Source organism: Delphinus delphis, chromosome X (assembly GCF_949987515.2).
Source record: "Delphinus delphis chromosome X, mDelDel1.2, whole genome shotgun sequence".
NCBI lineage: Eukaryota > Metazoa > Chordata > Mammalia > Artiodactyla > Delphinidae > Delphinus > Delphinus delphis.
The window spans coordinates 67140904-67157847 of NC_082704.1; the positions used below are offsets into that span (position 1 = coordinate 67140904).

General features: G+C 45.7%; 1 protein-coding gene across 1 annotated transcript in view; it reads left to right on the plus strand.

Moving 5' to 3' along the window:
* The window catches only part of HDAC8 (histone deacetylase 8), a 241375-nt gene extending 238098 nt beyond the window's left edge, over positions 1–3277 (plus strand). The window contains exon 11 of the mRNA XM_060001779.1: positions 2881–3277. Coding sequence (XP_059857762.1) covers positions 2881–2903 — 23 coding nt within the window. The 3' untranslated portion in view covers positions 2904–3277. The remainder of the gene's footprint in view (positions 1–2880) is intronic.
* The last annotated feature ends 13667 nt before the right edge of the window (positions 3278–16944 follow it).

Genomic DNA, 16944 nt, shown 5'->3' on the forward strand with positions numbered 1-16944 from the left:
GTAATAAGGTGGAGACAGGGGAACAGAAAGGAGAGGACATATTTGGGAGACATCTTGAGGTTAGGCTTGGCAACTCATAAGATGTGAAGGGAGCTTGAACTAAGAGATGAAGAATCAAAGATTATCCAGAGATTGTGAGCTGAAAGGTTGAAAACACCCAAACCATGATCCAAAAAATTAACTTTTGCTTTGCAAGAGTTAGAAGAATGAAAAGACAGGGAATTCCCTGGTGGTCCAGTGGTTAGGACTCTGTGCTTTCACTGCCGAGGGCCCAGGTTCAGTCCCTGGTCAGGGAACTAAGATCCTGCAAACCACATGGTTTGCAGCCAAAAAAAAAAAAAAAAAAGGATGAAAAGACAAGTTATATACTGAGATAGAATATTTGCAAATCATATGTGCAACAGCAGATTTTTATCTAGAATATATAAAGAACTCTCCAAACTCAACTGTAAAAAAAATTCAATTAACAAACAACATGAAGAGGATATACAGACAGCAAATAAGTGCATGAAAGGACATTCAACATTATTGACCATTAAGAAAATGCAAATTGAGACCACAATAAGAGATCCTTACACACCTATCAGAATGGCTAAAATAAAACCTAGTGACACCACTAAATGCTGACAAGAATGCTGAGAAACTAGATCTTTCATACATTGCTGGTGGGAATGCAAAATGGTATGGCCACTCTGGAAAACAGTTTGTCAGTTCGTTATAAAATTAAACATGCAACTACCATAGGACCCAGCAATTGCACTCTTGGACATTTATCCCAGAGAAATGAAAACTGTGTTTACACAAAAACTTGTACGTGAATGTTCATAGCAGCTTTTTGTGTAATAGCCAAAAACTGGAAACAGCCCAGATGTCCTTCAGTGGGTGAGTGGTTAAACAAACTGTGCCATGTCCATACCATGGAACAATACTCAGCAACAAAAAAGAAGGAACTTAATGCACCCAATAACCTGGATAGATCTTTAAGGGCAGTGTGCTGAGTGAGAGAAAAAAAAATCTCAAAATGGATTATATACTGTATGATTCCATTTAGATAACATTCTTGAAATGACAAAATTATAGACCTCGGGACCAGATTAATGGTTGTCAGGCTTACAAATAGGGGGTGGAGGGGAGTTAACAAGGTAGCGTTGAGATCTTTGTGGTGATGGAATATTTCTGTATCTTCTTGTGGTGGGGGTTACACGAACCTATACATGTGATAAAATTTCATAGAATATACTCTTACACACAAACACTCATACACACACACACACACACACACACACACGAGTGCATATAAAACTGGTGAAACCTAAATATGGTCTGTGAATTATACCGGTGTCAATTTCCTGGTTTTTATATTAAATAATAATTATGTAAGATGTTTCCACTTGGAGAAACTTGGTGAAGGGTACCAAAAAAGGAATGAACTACTGATACACTGAAAAATTTGCATGAACCTAAAAATTTGCATGAAACTCAAAGGCATTATGCTGCTTGAAAGAAGCCAGTCTTAAAAGGTCACATACTACTTGATTCCATTTATATGACATTCTGGAAAAGACAACACTTATAGTGATGGAGAATAGGTCAGTGGTTGCCAGGTGGTAAGAGGGGGAGGGGAGGATGTGACTGCAGGGGATTTTGGTGGGTAATGGGACCAGTCTGTTTCATGAATCTTTACGTGTGTTAAAAATCACAGAACTGCACATACCAGAAACAGTCAATTTCACTGTATGTCAATTTAAAATTAAAAATTAAATCAGATAGGGCTTCCCTGGTGGTGCAGTGGTTGAGAGTCCGCCTGCCGATGCAGGGGACACGGGTTCGTGCCCCGGTCCAGGAAGATCCCACATGCCGTGGAGCGGCTGGGCCCGTGAGCCATGGCCGCTGAGTCTGCGCGTCTGGAGCCTGTGCTCTGCAACGGGAGAGGCCGCAGCCGTGAGAGGCCCGCGTATCGCGCAAAAAAAAAAAAAAAAAAATTAAACCAGATAGGCATGTGGGTGCTGATTTCTTTTTCTTTCCTTCCTTTGTTCCATTCAGCCATTTATTCAGCCATTTATTGAGCACCTACTATGTGTGAGACACTGTGCTAGACTTTGGAGATCAACCAAGAGTAAGGCAGCCCATGTCCCTGCCCTCATAGAACATCCTTCCTGTTTTAGAGGAGAAGTGGTCAGTAGGGTTTGGAGCCCAGTATTTCTGCTTGGGGAAGTGGGACAAGGAGAAGACTGTGGAGGGACCAAGGGAGCAAACTTTTCCTTCCTAGAGCCCAGTCCTGTAGGATTTCAAGTGATTGCTTTTCCAAGATTCTTAGACCTGAGGGCTGGGGGAAATCCCCAATTCGTATTTCACAGGTACTCATGAGAGAAAATGCTAGGAGGGTTGTGCCTTGCTAAGCGGGGGTGGGGGGTGGGGGGTGGGGGTGGGGGGCAAGAAAGGTTGGGGGCAGGGGAAGATCTGATACAGTTAGTGAGATGCGAACTCTGAAAAGTGTTGCTGGAATGTGTGTGTGTGTGTGTGTGTGTGTGTGTGTGTGTGTGTGTGTGTGTGTGGCTTAAAACAATCAGGGCTGGGTTCAGCTGAGTGGTTCTTCTGCTGGTTTTGGCTGGGTTCACCCAGCACTGCAGTCAGCCAGCTGTCAAAGGCCTCACTCACATGTCTGGTGGGTGGCTGGTGGTTGCTGGCATAACTGGGCCAGATATCTCTCACCATCCAGCAGTCTAGCCTGAGCTTGTTCATATGTTGGGGGTCTCAGGGTTCCCAAGGGCAGCACAAGAACTAGCTCCAAAATGAAAGTGCCTTTTCTTAGCAGCTTTATTGAGGTATAATTCACATATGTTACCTGAATTTGATTTTTGTTTTCTCTCCTGTTTGTAGGGAATCTGAAGCATGTGGTCTAGTTGACAAAAAGAGATCAGGTTTCCAGAGCTGAGGAGCAGTGCCTGTAATGAAGACAGCGTGTTTATGGGAGCAGTGTGTGGAATTTGTGACTGCAGGGGAAATTTGGCGGAATTTTACTTCCTGAAAATTTCCAAGGGGCACCAAGTGGCAGCTGGCCTCCTGGGGTGAGGCAGGCAGGCACCCCAGAGGCCTCAACTAGACCTAGGGGAAGACAAAGATTTCCAACACTTAAAGTGTTTATTTTTTAAAAACACACAGATGCCGTTTTTAATCTTTGAAAATTATTTTTAAGCAAGTTGGGGAGGGGGTATTTTTATTTTCTTAAAGGAGACAGATCAGAAGCTGGAGGAAATCATGGAGATTTGATTGCCAGTTTGTGGGGCGGGGGGAGCTGACAGGCAGGGTTTGGGCCTCAGGACCATCCAGGTGGAGCCTCGGGGGGTGGGGGAGGGGGGCTGGTCAGCAGACTGGGAGGTGGGGAGAAACCCACCCGTGTTGTTTTCAGGATTGCGGATCTATTTTGTTTTTTAATAAAATCTTTGAAAACCTACCTCTCTGTGCCATTGTCCTCATTGTAAAGTACCACTGACAGCACACACAGTTCTGAACATTTCCTCTCACTGAAGTATCAAGAATAACCCTGCTGCTTCCCTGTTCTGCTCTGACCCAGCCTGGGAGGCTGACTCTGAGAACTGGATCCTGCTGAGGAACTAGTGTGTCTCCACTAAGTCCTGGGGACCGTAAGCCAAGCTCTGACCTGTGCTGGGGCCTGCCCAGGGCTCACGGGAATACAGGTGCTGCAACCATGGAAAGGGTCTTGCTGGCACCCCACGGAGGAGCTGTCCCTGCCTGCGGAGCCACTCAGGGATAGGAAGAGCAGGTGGCATGTCAGAGACAAGAGGGACATCTTGATGAATCGAAGCTACTTCCCGTCAAGTGTAGACAATCAGCACACTTGATGAAAATGGGATACAGTTGTGATGCATTGGTGTTACTATAACCTCAAAGGCGAAGGAAAGATGGCAAAATGCAGATGGGGGTGTCACGAGAGAAATGAGGAAGCAGAAGGGACAGCCAAACGTCACGATTTTGGAATTCGATTCGCCAAGTATTTATGCAGCTCCTACAGCTACTGGGACTTGGATGGGAGACAAGGACACGGCCCCATCCTGGCCATCTAGGAACTCCCAGACAAGGCAAAGTAGGAGGGAAAGAACCAGATCCCAACATGCTTCGTGCTCTGTAGCCAACATGAATCCCGAGCTGTGGGAGCACTGGGGAGATAGCAATTCGCCCGGCGGGGGCGGCATCCCAGAGCGTTTCAAAGCGGATGATATTTGAGCTGGGCCTCGTAGGGTGAGTTGTATTTCTCCAGGCTACTGAGGGGGGAAGGGCATTCGGCAGAAGAGAGTGGAAAAAGCCTTGAACGTGTCCTAGGCTGGGAATAGCCAAGCTTTTATTAAACAGCATCGGGGCGCCTGGTCGGCTAGGAATACCAGTCACTTCAAATGCCCACTATCCTAATTATACACTCTCGGCTTAAGGACAGTTTTACTTATGCCAAAATGAAGGGGGGTTTAAAAAAATAGAAGAGGGAGGAGGCGCTGAATGGGGCAGGTGGGGTGTGGGGAGGCCAAGGAAGGCAAATGAGAACTCTGAATTCCCAGCCTGCAAGGGACCACCCGCCAAGATTTGTGGTCTCAAAGGCTTGCTGGGTCCGGTATCCCAATCCTTTCTAAGGGACCCACCCCCCCAAAATCATCACCCAAATTCCTGTGAAGGGCTCAGCCCTAAGAGGCAACCACCTGGTAAAGTGGTGAATACTACTGCTCCATTTTCCTTTCAAGGGGAATGGGCCTGAACCAGAAGGAGCCCTTTCTCACCAGCACTGGCCCTCATGGCTGAGCCCCAGAGTGAGCTGTTGAACCGAGGCCAGGCCTGTTCCTGAGAGACGGCATCACCTCAGTGGCCTTCAGGATTCCTTTTCATTTGATTCTTGTTGAAAACATTAGGCGAAAGAAAAAAATCCCATAGATGGAAGTAGGAATCATTTTCCATTTTTTACAATTAAAATTGAAATACCAAACAAAGGTGGTATTCCCAAAACAAGCAAGAGAGATCAAGAGTTGCTCCGGTCGGTCTAAACTCATCAAATTGTACACAGTAAATATGTGCAGCTTTTGATCTATCAGTTACACCCTCAGTAAAGCTGTAAAAAAAAAGAAAAGAAAAGAAATACACCAAGATATTAACTGAGGTGGGCTTCTGTGGAGGAAGAAGGTATAAAGATGGTTTAATTTTGGTTCTTTCTACTTTTCAATATTTTCCCAATTTTCTCTAGTAAGCAGGGTCTAGTTTTGTAATTGGAAAAATAAATACATAAACTTTTTATTAAAAGAATTGATCTGCAGATAAAGTTACAGATCAAAGTAAATTCAAGACACCCACTGAGGAAGAGTTTGTGCTCAGGCCCTGGGACTGTTCTAACCACCCAGGAGGTTCTGAGCTGGCAAGGAAGACTGATCCGGCTAGAGGGTTCCTGATTTACAATTCACTCAGCTGGAGAGGGTCTTTTTAGATAAGGTGGCTTGAGGGCGGGGCAACTTTGTACCCAGTGTGAGCCTGCCTTCCCTTCAGGAAACAGACGCCTTTGTGCCCGCAAGGACCAGCCATCATAACCATAATAATAATGCAAAGCAAGCATTGGAATATGCCCCATTTTAAAAATCGCTTTTATTTGGAGTATGTCACTATCCACCCTGCTGGGTGGGTATTATCTTCTCTACTTTATAGATTAGCAAACTGAGGCCACAAACTGTGAAGTAACTTGCCCAGTTGTCAGTGGCAGAGCCAGGAAGCCAACCCACCTGGAACTACAAGTTCCCTTTTCCCCCTGCCCACACTGCATGCCGCTGAAATATTTTTAAACTGTGACTTTGGAGTAAACAACTTTCTTTTTGCTTCCAAAGTCCAAGCTGGACCAAGCCTCATGCTGCTCTCCGGCCCTCCCCACACAACGACAACAGTATGTAGTTGTGTGCTTCTCAGCAAGTTACTCGACCTTTCTGGGTCTGTTACCTTATCCCTGTAAAGTGGGGCACATACATAAAAAGAAACGAAATTGAGTTATTTGTAGTGAGGTGGATGGACCTCGAGTCTATCATACAGAGTGAAGTAAGTCAGAAAGAGGAAAACAAATACCGTATGCCAACACATATATATGGAATCTAAAAAAGAAAAAAAAAATGGTTCTGACGAACCTAGGAGCAGGACAGGAATAAAGATGCAGACGTAGAGAATGGACTTGAGGACACGGGGAGGGGGAAGGGTAAGCTGGGACGAAGTGAGAGAGTGGCATGGATTTATATACAGTACCGAATGTAAAATAGATAGCCAGTGGGAAGCAGCCGCATAGCACAGGGAGATCAGTTCGGTGCTTTGTGACCACCTAGAGGAGTGGGATAGGGAGGGTGGGAGGGAGACGCAAGAGGGGGGATTTGGGGATATATGTATAGAGATAGCTGATTCACTTTGTTATACAGCAGAAACTAACACACCATTGTAAATCAATTATACTCCAATAAAGATGTTTAAAGAAACAAAAACAAACAAACAAAACCAAAAAATATATATATATTGTACATGCCTATATTTGCATAAAACACCTTTGGAAAGATACACAAGAAACTGGGACACCTCAGTTCCCTCCAAGCAGGGGAACCGGGTGGCAGGTGGCAAGGGAGTAAGGAAGACTTGCACTGTGTTCCTTTTTGTACCTTTTGAGTTTTGAACCATGTGAATGTATTGCCTGATCAAAAAAAGTAAATAAATATATTTTTTGAAAGCCAATGGAAAAATCCCAAGCCAGTTTCCCTTTGGGGAGGTGGATCTGCCTCTGTTGCCTTCAGTGTGAGTGGTCTCAGAAAGAGGGGTATATTTCCACTTCTATATTTAAAAGACTCTTTCTAAGGCAGAAAGACTTCTTTATAAGAAAATCAACTATTGTCGTTCAACAAAAAAGGAAGAAGGAGGAAGAAGAGGAAGACAAGGAGGAGGAAGAGAAAGAAGAAAAGCAAACAGCCATCAGGCCGAGCAGGTTTTGACATCTCTAAGCCCCTGCACAGAAAGCTCCAGCAACTCCTCCTCACCTGCCTTTGCTAAGGACGAGTCTCCAAACCTTCTCAGTGCTGGGCCCCAAGCTGACCAGCAGCACATATGCACTTTGGCCTCAGACTGTCTGGGTCTGACTCCCCTCCCTGTCACTCACTAGCTTTGTGACATTGGCCAAGTAAGTTACTTTCTCTGAGCCTTAGCCTCCTCATTGATCAAATGGAGATAATCCCTGTACTTACTTCATGGGGTGGTTTTGAGGGATCAAAGAGATCATGAAAGAAAGCACATAGTAGTGTACATATTAGCTGTCAGTATTAGACACTGTTCCTGCCCTAAATGAGAGCCCAGTCTAGGCAAGGAAGCTTCCTGACATTCTCTGGCTTCAGGAATTAGGGGAATAATATACAAATTCATGTGGCTGTGCATTGGTATGTTGTTCTGGGGCAAGGAACCATAGCTATTATCAGATTCTCAACACTCAAAGGGGTTTTCATGATTCCCTGAAAGGATGAGAGCTACAAATGTAGAGGTAAAGACAGACATATATAGAGCCTTCGAAGATGGGGGCCTTCTAAGACCCTCACCTTTTAGAGTCTCTGCACAGGCTAGTACTTCCACCTGGAATGCTCAGATCTTCCCCAGACTGGCTCCTTCTAGCCGCGCCATCTAAAGTAGCCACCTTGCTCTCTTTATTCCAAAACACCATTTATTTTTATACCATTTATCATTATCTTATTTTTATTCCTACACACACACACACACACACACACACACACACAACCCCTAGGAGGGTGGGAATTTGGGCAGTTTAATTGTTGTACCCCAGTGCCTGGCATGGTACCTGGCACCTGTAATTCTCCATACATACCTATGGAATGGTGAAACTACACACTCAGACAAAGCAACGCCTCACGCTCTGGGTATTATGGGACACAGAGGCGGGACAGGCAATCTAGACTGGGGGCAGACATTCCTGGCAAAGGCACATGAAATTTAGGGAAGTGACAAGCAGTTTGGTGCTGCTGGAACACAGAATATTAGAAAGTATTCAAGCAAACCAACTATAAAAAGATATTTTTCAGACAATAGGACAAATTTGGACAGGGACTAGGTGATGTTAAGAAATTATTGATAATTTTGTTAAGTATGATAACAGCATGGTAGTTATATATTTATCTAAGCCCTCAGTTGTTAAAGATGCAAAGTGAAGTATTTACAGGTGAAATAATATATCTGGGGTTTATTTTAAAATACTCCAGAGGGGGAAAGTGTATGGGGGTGGAGATAACTGAAACGAAATTTGAAAAATGTCGATCATTGTTGAAGCTCGTTGGATGGACACATGGAGGTTGAATGTACTATTCTCTCTACTTTTGTGTGCTTTTAAATTTCCATAAGAAAAAGTTGTGATATATATTAGTGAATGACAGGAAGAACAATAGCAGGGGCCAGATCACAAAGGGCTTCCTGTGCCAGGTAGAGGAGGCTAGACTTAATCCTGCAGGTAAGGAGCCATCAAAGACTTTTTTTTTTTTTTCCTTTTTGCGGTACGCGGGCCTCTCACTGTTGTGGCCTCTCCCGTTGCGAAGCACAGGCTCCGGACGCTCAGGCTCAGCGGCCATGGCTCACGGGCCCAGCCGCTCCGCGGCATGTGGGATCTTCCCGGACAGGGGCACGAACCCGTGTCCCCCGCATCGACAGGCGGACTCTCAACCACCGCGCCACCAGGGAAGCCCCATCAAAAACTTTTTAGCCAAAGAGTGGCTTGATCAGATTTGCATTTTAAAAACATCGTTGTAGCCGCTGGGACAACAGAAATGAGCCTGCTGAGGCCCAGCTCCAAAGTGGCTGACAAGCCTCTGTTTACTCCTGATGGATTGAGTCCTAGTGCCTTCCTCTCTCAACCTGACCACAGTGCCTTTCTTACTTGGTGAGGGGGGGGATGGGGGGAGGTAATGGAAAGACTTTACTTTATTTTTGGCAGTAGACGCTTGAAGTACAAACATTCAAACAATAAGATAATGGTTCCCTCATAACCCCATACTCAGCAATCACCACTGTTAGCAGTTTGGAGTTTATATCTCCAGACTTTTTTCATTTAGTCCATAAATTTTTATTGAGCACCTACTATGTACCATGCAGCATGCCAGGCACTGGGGTTATATCTGTGGACAAAACAGACAACAATCCCTGACCCCAGGGAGCTGGCATTATGCATATATGACCATTTGACTTTTTTTTTTACATGAATGAAATCATCCTTTCTGTTAACCTGACTTTTCTCACTTTGTTATATGCCATGGACAGCTTTCCATATCAATCCACAAAGAACTACCATATTATCTTTTATGACATATTTCAGACATACCAAAAAATCTGGATACCATAAAGTGGTCACATATGGATGCTCCAAAATTTGTTTAACTTGTCCCCTAATGCTGAACATTCAGAATGCTCTCATTTTTCCTTACAAATAAAAACACTGCACAACAAAAAAACTACTAGAGCTAATAAACAAATTCAGCAAAGTTGCAGGGTACAAGGTAAACGAGCAAAAATCAGTGTGTTTCTATATCCGGGAACAACCTGAAAAGGAAATTAAGAAAATTCTATTTACAATAGCATCCAAAAGAATAAAATAGAAATAAACCTAGCCAAAGAGGTGAAAGACTTGTATATCGAAAACTACAAAATGTTACTGAAAGAAAATGACACAAGTAAATGAAAGACATATGTGTTCATATTGGAAGACTTAATTTTGCTACAGTGTCACTACTACCCAGAGTTATCCACAGATTCAATGTAATCACAATGACCTTTTTGCAGAAATAGAAAAATCCATCCTGAAATTTATATGGAATCTCAAGCAACCACAAATAGCCAAAACAATCTTGAAAAAGAAGAACAAAGTTGGGGCGTCCCTGGTGGCACAGTGGTTAAGAATCGGCCTGCCAATGCAGGGGACACGGGTTCAAGCCCTGGTCCGGGAAGATCCCACATGCCGCGGAGCAACTAAGCCTGTGCACCACAACTACTGAGTCTGCGTACCACAACTAGTGAAGCCCCTGCACCTAGAGCCCGTGCTCCACAACAAGAGAAGCCACCTCAATGAGAAGCCGGTGCACCACAACGAAGAGTAGCCCCCGCTTACCACAACTAGAGAAAGCCCACGCACAGCAACAAACAACCAACACAGCCAAAGATAAAAATAAATTAATTAATTAATTTTAAAAAAGAACAGGACTCACTGTTTCTGATTTCAAAGCTTACTACAAAGCTACAGTAATCAAAACAGTACATTAATGGCACGAGTATAGACATACAGACCACTGGAACAGAACTGAAAGTAGAGAAATAAACCCACACATTTATGGCCAACTGATTTTGGACAAAGGTGCCAAATCTATTCAATGGGGAAAGAATAGTCTCTTCAACAAAGGGTACTGCAAAAAATTAAAAAAATTAAAAAATAAACCACAAAGTTGGACCTCTACCTCACACCATAAATAAAGATCAACTCCAACTGGATCATAGGGGACTTCCCTGGTCATGCAGTGGTTGGGAATCCGCCTGCCAATTCAGGGGACATGGGTTCGATCCCTGGTCCGGGAGGATCCCACATGCCACGGAGCAACTAAGCCCATGCACCACAACTACTTAGCCTGCACTCTAGAGCCCACGAGCCACAACTGCTGAAGCCTGCATGCCTGGAGCCCGTTGCTCTGCAACAAGAGAGGCCACCGCAGTGAGAAGTTCGCGCACCACAATGAAGAGTAGCCCCCGCTCGCAGCAACTAGAGAAAGCCCATGAGCAGCTACAAAGACCCAACACAGCCATAAAAAAATTAATTTATTTTCTTTTTAAAAGTAGATCATAGACCTAAATGTAAGAGCTAAAACCATGAAACTCTTAGAAGAAAACATAGGGGTAAGTCTTCATGACCTTGGGTTTGGCAATGGATTCTTAGATATGACACCAAATGCAGAAGCAGCAAGAGGAAAAATAGATAAATTGGACTTTTTCAAAATTAAATACTTTTGCTGCTGCAAAGGACGTTATCAAGAAAGTGAGAAGACAACCCACAGAATGGGTTAAGATATTTTCAAATCATATATCTGATAAAGATCTAGTATCCAGAATGTATAAAAAACTCAGCAGCAAAAAGACACACAGCCCAGTTTAAAAATGGGCAAATAACTTGTTTAACCATTTCTCCAAAGACACAAAAATGGACAATGAGCAGATGAAAAGATGTTCAACATCATTAGTCATTAGGGAAATGCAAATCGAAACCACAATGAGTTGCCAGTTTATTCCTATTTGGATGGCTATAATAAAAATAAAACAGAAAATAAAAAGAATCTATGAAGATATGGAGAAATTGGAACCCTCATATATTGCTATGGGAATGAAAAATGGTGCAGCCACTGTGGAAAACTGTTTGGCAGTCCCTCAACCAGTTCAACATAAAATTTCCATATGACCCACCAATTCTAGTCCTAGGTATATGCCCCAAAAGAATTGAAAATGGATGTTCAAATACTTGTACATGAATATTCATAGAAGCAGTCTTCATAATAGCCAAAAGGTGGAAATGACTAAAGCGTCCATCAATGGATGAATGAATGAAAAAATTGTGGCATATGCATACAGTGGAATATATTCAGCTGTAAAAAAGGAATGAAGTACAGATACATGTTACAGTACTCGAAAACATCATGCTAAGTAAAAGAAGCCAGACACCAAAAGTTGCATAGTGTATGATTCCATTTATATGAAACATCCAGGATAAGCAAAAGCATAAAGACAGAAAGCAGATTGGTTGTTGTCTGGGCACAGGGGGAAATGGGGAGTAACTGTTTAATGGGCATGGATTTTATTTTGAGGTAATAAAAGTGTTTTGAAACTAGGCAGGGGTGATGATTGCACAACATTGTGAATATACCAAATGCCATTGAGTTATTGACTTAAAAATGGCTAATTTTATGTGATGTGAATTTTGCCTCAAAGAAAAATTATTGCAATGAAGATCGTCTCACTTACACCCTTGCACATTTGTTGTATTATTTCCTTATGATACCTTTGTTGAAATGGAACTGCTGGATCAAAGGGCGTGGACATTGGGCTTCCCTGGTGGCGCAGTGGTTGAGAATCTGCCTGCTAATGCAGGGGACACGGGTTTGAGCCCTGGTCTGGGAAGATCCCACATGCCGCGGAGCAACTAGGCCCGTGAGCCGCAACTACTGAGCCTGCGCATCTGGAGCCTGTGCTCCGCAACAAGAGAGGCCGCAATAGTGAGAGGCCCGCGCACTGCGATGAAGAGTGGCGCCCACTTGCCACAACTAGAGAAAGCCCTCGCACAGAAACGAAGACCCAACACAGCAAAAATTAATTAACTAATTAACAAACTCCTACCCCCAATATCTAAAAAAAAACGGCGTGAACATTAAAAACAAACAAAACAGATGATGGATTTTCAGCCCCGGAAGTGTTCATTGTTTGAATTTTGGTTGCTGTGATTTTATTAGTGAGATTGGACAAGTTTTTATATGCTTAGCAGTAAGTTATTAACTATCTGTCTCTTCCATTACACTCAAGACCTTTCCCACCTGTTCATGTCAGCACTCCTGACTGGCACATGGTAGGACTTTAGTCGTAGTGGTGAGGAGCTGAAGGGAAAGCAGTGACTGTCAGCTCTTCCTGGTTCCCCCAGGTGCCAAGGCTAGCTCTCAACGTCCAGTGCAGTTCTAACACACATTCCCCCAGAAGTCACCTAAACGCTGTTGGGATTCACACTGTGAGTGGCATGGAGGGCATGGGTTTGTATTAGTTGGAAATGGAGGTAAAGACAGAATAAGGGTGAAAATGAGGGTTAAACTGCGAGGTGGGAATAATGTTTACATGTGTCTGTGAATGGAGACAAACAGAAGAGAAACCACCAAAATCACAGCTATATACTGGGGGCAGGGGGTGTCATTTGTCAAGGCCTTCTCCAGTCTTCCCTGGCTGGCTTCTCTGCCAGGCTTGTGGCCGCTGCCAGACTGGACTTCCTCCTCTGAAGGCACCTGTCAGCTCCATGGCATGGTCCTGGGGTTACCAGCCTAGAAGGCGGGAGAGAGGGGCAAATGCCATCCTTCCAACCCTACCCACTCTGTCCCTGAGTTACTGGGCTCTCCTCTACCAGCCTTCATCTGATTTTCACTCATATTCTTTTCTCCTTTGAGGAATATTCTGCAGAATCTGTTTCATATTCCACTCCTGAGCCCATGTGGCTAATCTCTGCCCCATCTCACTTCTGACTCTCCTGCCACTTCTCTCTCCCACACCCAGAAGTTGGACTCTCCAGCTCAGCCATTCCTTCATTCAGCAGATATTTACTGATAGCCTGCTATGTGCCAGGCAGTATACTAGTCATCAGAGATACAGAAGTGAACAAAACACAAAAATCCCTACCCTTGTGGAATGTGCATGGTAGCTGGACAGACAGAACAAATATAATATGGCAAGTGGTGATGAGTCCTATGCAGAAAAATAAAGCAAGGTAAGAGTTGAGAGTGACAGGATTGCTGTTTTAGATAGGGTGCCCAGGGAAGGCCCATGTGAAGAGGTGACATTGAGCCAAGACCTGAATGCAGTGAGGTGACAAGCCATGTGGCTCCCCTGTAAAGTGTTCCAGGCAGAGGGAACGGCAAATGCAAAGTGCCTGAGACAGGAACCACCTTGTCACATGTGGAAAACATCAAGGCCAGTGCTCCGGAAGCAAAGGGGATTGGGGGGAGGAAAGAGTGCAGAGAAGTAGGAGGGCCCAGGTCCAACAGGCGCTGTAAGGACCTCGACCTTTGCCCCTGGGGGAGATGGAGCACTGTTTGAGGCTCCTGAGTAGAGAAGGACGGGATCCCTCTGGCTGCTGCGTGGAGAACAGACTGGAGGGCATGGGGGAGCAAAGAGACCAGTCAGGAAGCTGCAGCAGTGATCTAGGTAAGAGACGACAGTGGCTATATATGTATAACTGAATCACTTTGGTGTACACTTGAAATTAACACAGCACTGTAAATTAACTATACTTCAATTTTTTTTAATTAAAAATGAGAGACAGAGAGAGAGAGATGACAGTGGCTTGGACCAGAGTGGTGGCTGTGGAAGTGGTGAGAAGTGGTTTGGCTCCTGGATGTACTTTAAAGAGACAGCTGACAATCTGCTTATCAGTTGAACATAGGGTGAGAGAGAAAGACAAGGTTTGGGGCCTGAGAAACTGAGTGAACAGAGGTGCCATTTACTGAGCTTGGGAAGCTGGTGTGGGTGGGGGTGGGATGGGGGACGGGGGATCAAGTGCCTTACTGGCCTGAGCTCAGGAGAAAGGACTGGGATCTCTCCTGGAAGCTTAGGGCTCAGCTCAATTGCTTGCTGGTGGGGGTGGAGGGTGGATGGACAGAATGGAGGCAATGCACATGGTTTACTGAGTAACAAACTGTACCAGGCTCCACGTATAATCTGCCCGCGCCACCTTCAGTGAGCACATCAAGGCTGAATTTCTTAACGTGGCATCCTTACTGACCCCATCCTGTGCTGCTCTCCTAGTTCCCATTAATGCCTTTGCACATGCTGTCCCTAGCACCTGGTGAATGCTGGCCCTCTGCTCAGATGTCATCTCTTCTTATCTCCCGCTTGATTTGATCTGTCTGCTTTTCTATCTCCCCCACTGTATTGGGAACTCCTTGAGGGCCAAATTGGCACCGTGGTCCCCTCTGAGGCCTTGGTGACCAAAACGGGGACGAGCAGGGGCTCAGCTCATGTCTGTGGCCTGAAGGAACAACTATGTAGGAATAGCAGCAGCCCTGAGCCCACCCCGATGGGTCGGGAGGCTTGACTTCCCACACAGGCATATGTGACAATGAGGAAAACAGGGCCAAGGAGGTGAAGTCAAGCTTGGAACTGGACTTGGATTGGAAGTCTGACTCCATCCCCCAAGCAGCAGGGAACAGGGGTCAGAGAAGAGTAATTACTCACATGTGTACAGCACTTGAGAGTTTATAGCCACAGACATTATCTCATTCAACCCTGGCACAGCCTCATGAGGTAGGTATTCTTACTTTTCCCACTTTACATGGAAGGAAACTGAGGCTCAACGAGCTAAAGTCACTTGCCCAAGGTCACACAGCTAGGAAGTGGCAGCCTCAGTTCTTGAACAAAGGTCAATCTGATGGCAGAGCCCCGGGCTCTGGACCTCAGACTAAGTCAGGCCTCGAGCTGGCTGGGAAGGTGACCAGTCGGGTCTGCACAGCCGTTTCCCCCTCCCTATCTGTCCCTCCTGTGTACCAAGCTGGTGGCAGTATGAATTGGCATTTACCCATCCCCTCAGACCAGGCGAGGCCAGGGCCAGACAGCCTGGGATTCAGATGCAGCAGGGATCATCCAGAGTCGAGACTCCAAAGGTATCACTTGGTAGAAGTTTGAAGAAAATGCAAAGAGGCTATGGGAACCTTCCTTCCTCTTCCCAAGGAAGGCTTCAGGGGTGAGCCCCATCAGGCTGGCTGAGAGTCTGTCCCAGCCCAAAGCCCCTTCTTTCTGGTTGGGCGCGGGGCCCAGAGAGTTCTTGGCTGGCAGCAGCTGGGCCCTTGCACCTGTGGGTCTGGCTCCCCTGCTTCACAAACACACGCCCCCACCAAGCTCGGTGCTGCTTCCAGATGGCCGGTCACTTATGCCTTCACCCCACTTTGGGCCTTTCTCTTTCTCATTTGATTTCTTTTCCTTGCCTTGTTTTCTTCCCAGGCATTCACCCTCTTGCTCTTTTGCTCTCTCCTTCTCTCTCCGCTGAATACATTTCTTTCTGCTCAGTCTGTCTGTCTCTTTTCCTCTGACTCTAACCAGGTAGCAATGCAGTGCTAGCTTCCTCCTCTGTAACAGTGTGAGGTTCAGATGAGGTCATCTTTCCAGGCCCCACTGGCTCTGACATTCAGTTTTGAGGAAAGGCAAGAACCTTGGGGTGGGGGGTAGCTAGAGAGCAAGAAAGGGAGACAGAAGCAGGCAGAACTGGATTCAAATCCCAACATCCTCATTTGCTAGCTGTGTGACCTCAGCAAGGTTGCCTCATCTCTCTGAGCCTCCTTCTGTAAAATGGGATTGATAATAATAGCGATGACTCAGTGGGGGAGAAGGGGCTGTGAATCGACCCTGCTCACGGGTGGGAAAGTCCTTTAGGAACTATAAGGGGCAGGTCCCAGCAGACATTACGTTACTTAGCAGACAGTGAGGCCCACTGGTCCCTAGCAGAGGCTCTGGGGCCTGGTTTGAATCTTCAGGCCAAAACTAACAGGGTGTAGGACACAGGCAAGCTGCCTAACATCTCTGTGCCTCAATTTTCCTATCAGAAAAATAGAGATGAGGTAACAATAGTAGTCGCCCAGCACCTCAGGTTGTTGCGGGGATTCGAGGAGAGAATAAATATGGAACACTAAGAACAGTGAGGGTCTGTCACCTAGTAAGTGCCCAGGAAACGTTACCATTGATGTTTTTCATCAGAGCTGGGAGGGATAAAACTCTCCTGAGGTGGCATTCTTTTTTTTTTTTTTTTTTTTTTTTTTTGCGGTATGCGGGCCTCTCACTGTTGTGGCCTCTCCCGTTGTGGAGCACAGGCTCCGGACGCGCAGGCTCAGCGGCCATGGCCCACGGGCCCAACCGCTCCGCGGCACGTGGGATCTTCCCGGACCGGGGCACGAACCCGCGTCCCCTGCATCGGCAGGCGGACTCTCAACCGCTGCGCCACCAGGGAAGCCCCTGAGGTGGCATTCTTAGGGGTGCTAGGCCACTGCAGGAACATCAGCCATGTGCTCATCCAGGCTCATCCCTTTGCAGGGCTTCCGAATATGTTTGTTCAGATCATACCCCACACAGGGACCCCTGAAATTCAGCCTGTGTTCCTCCTGCAAA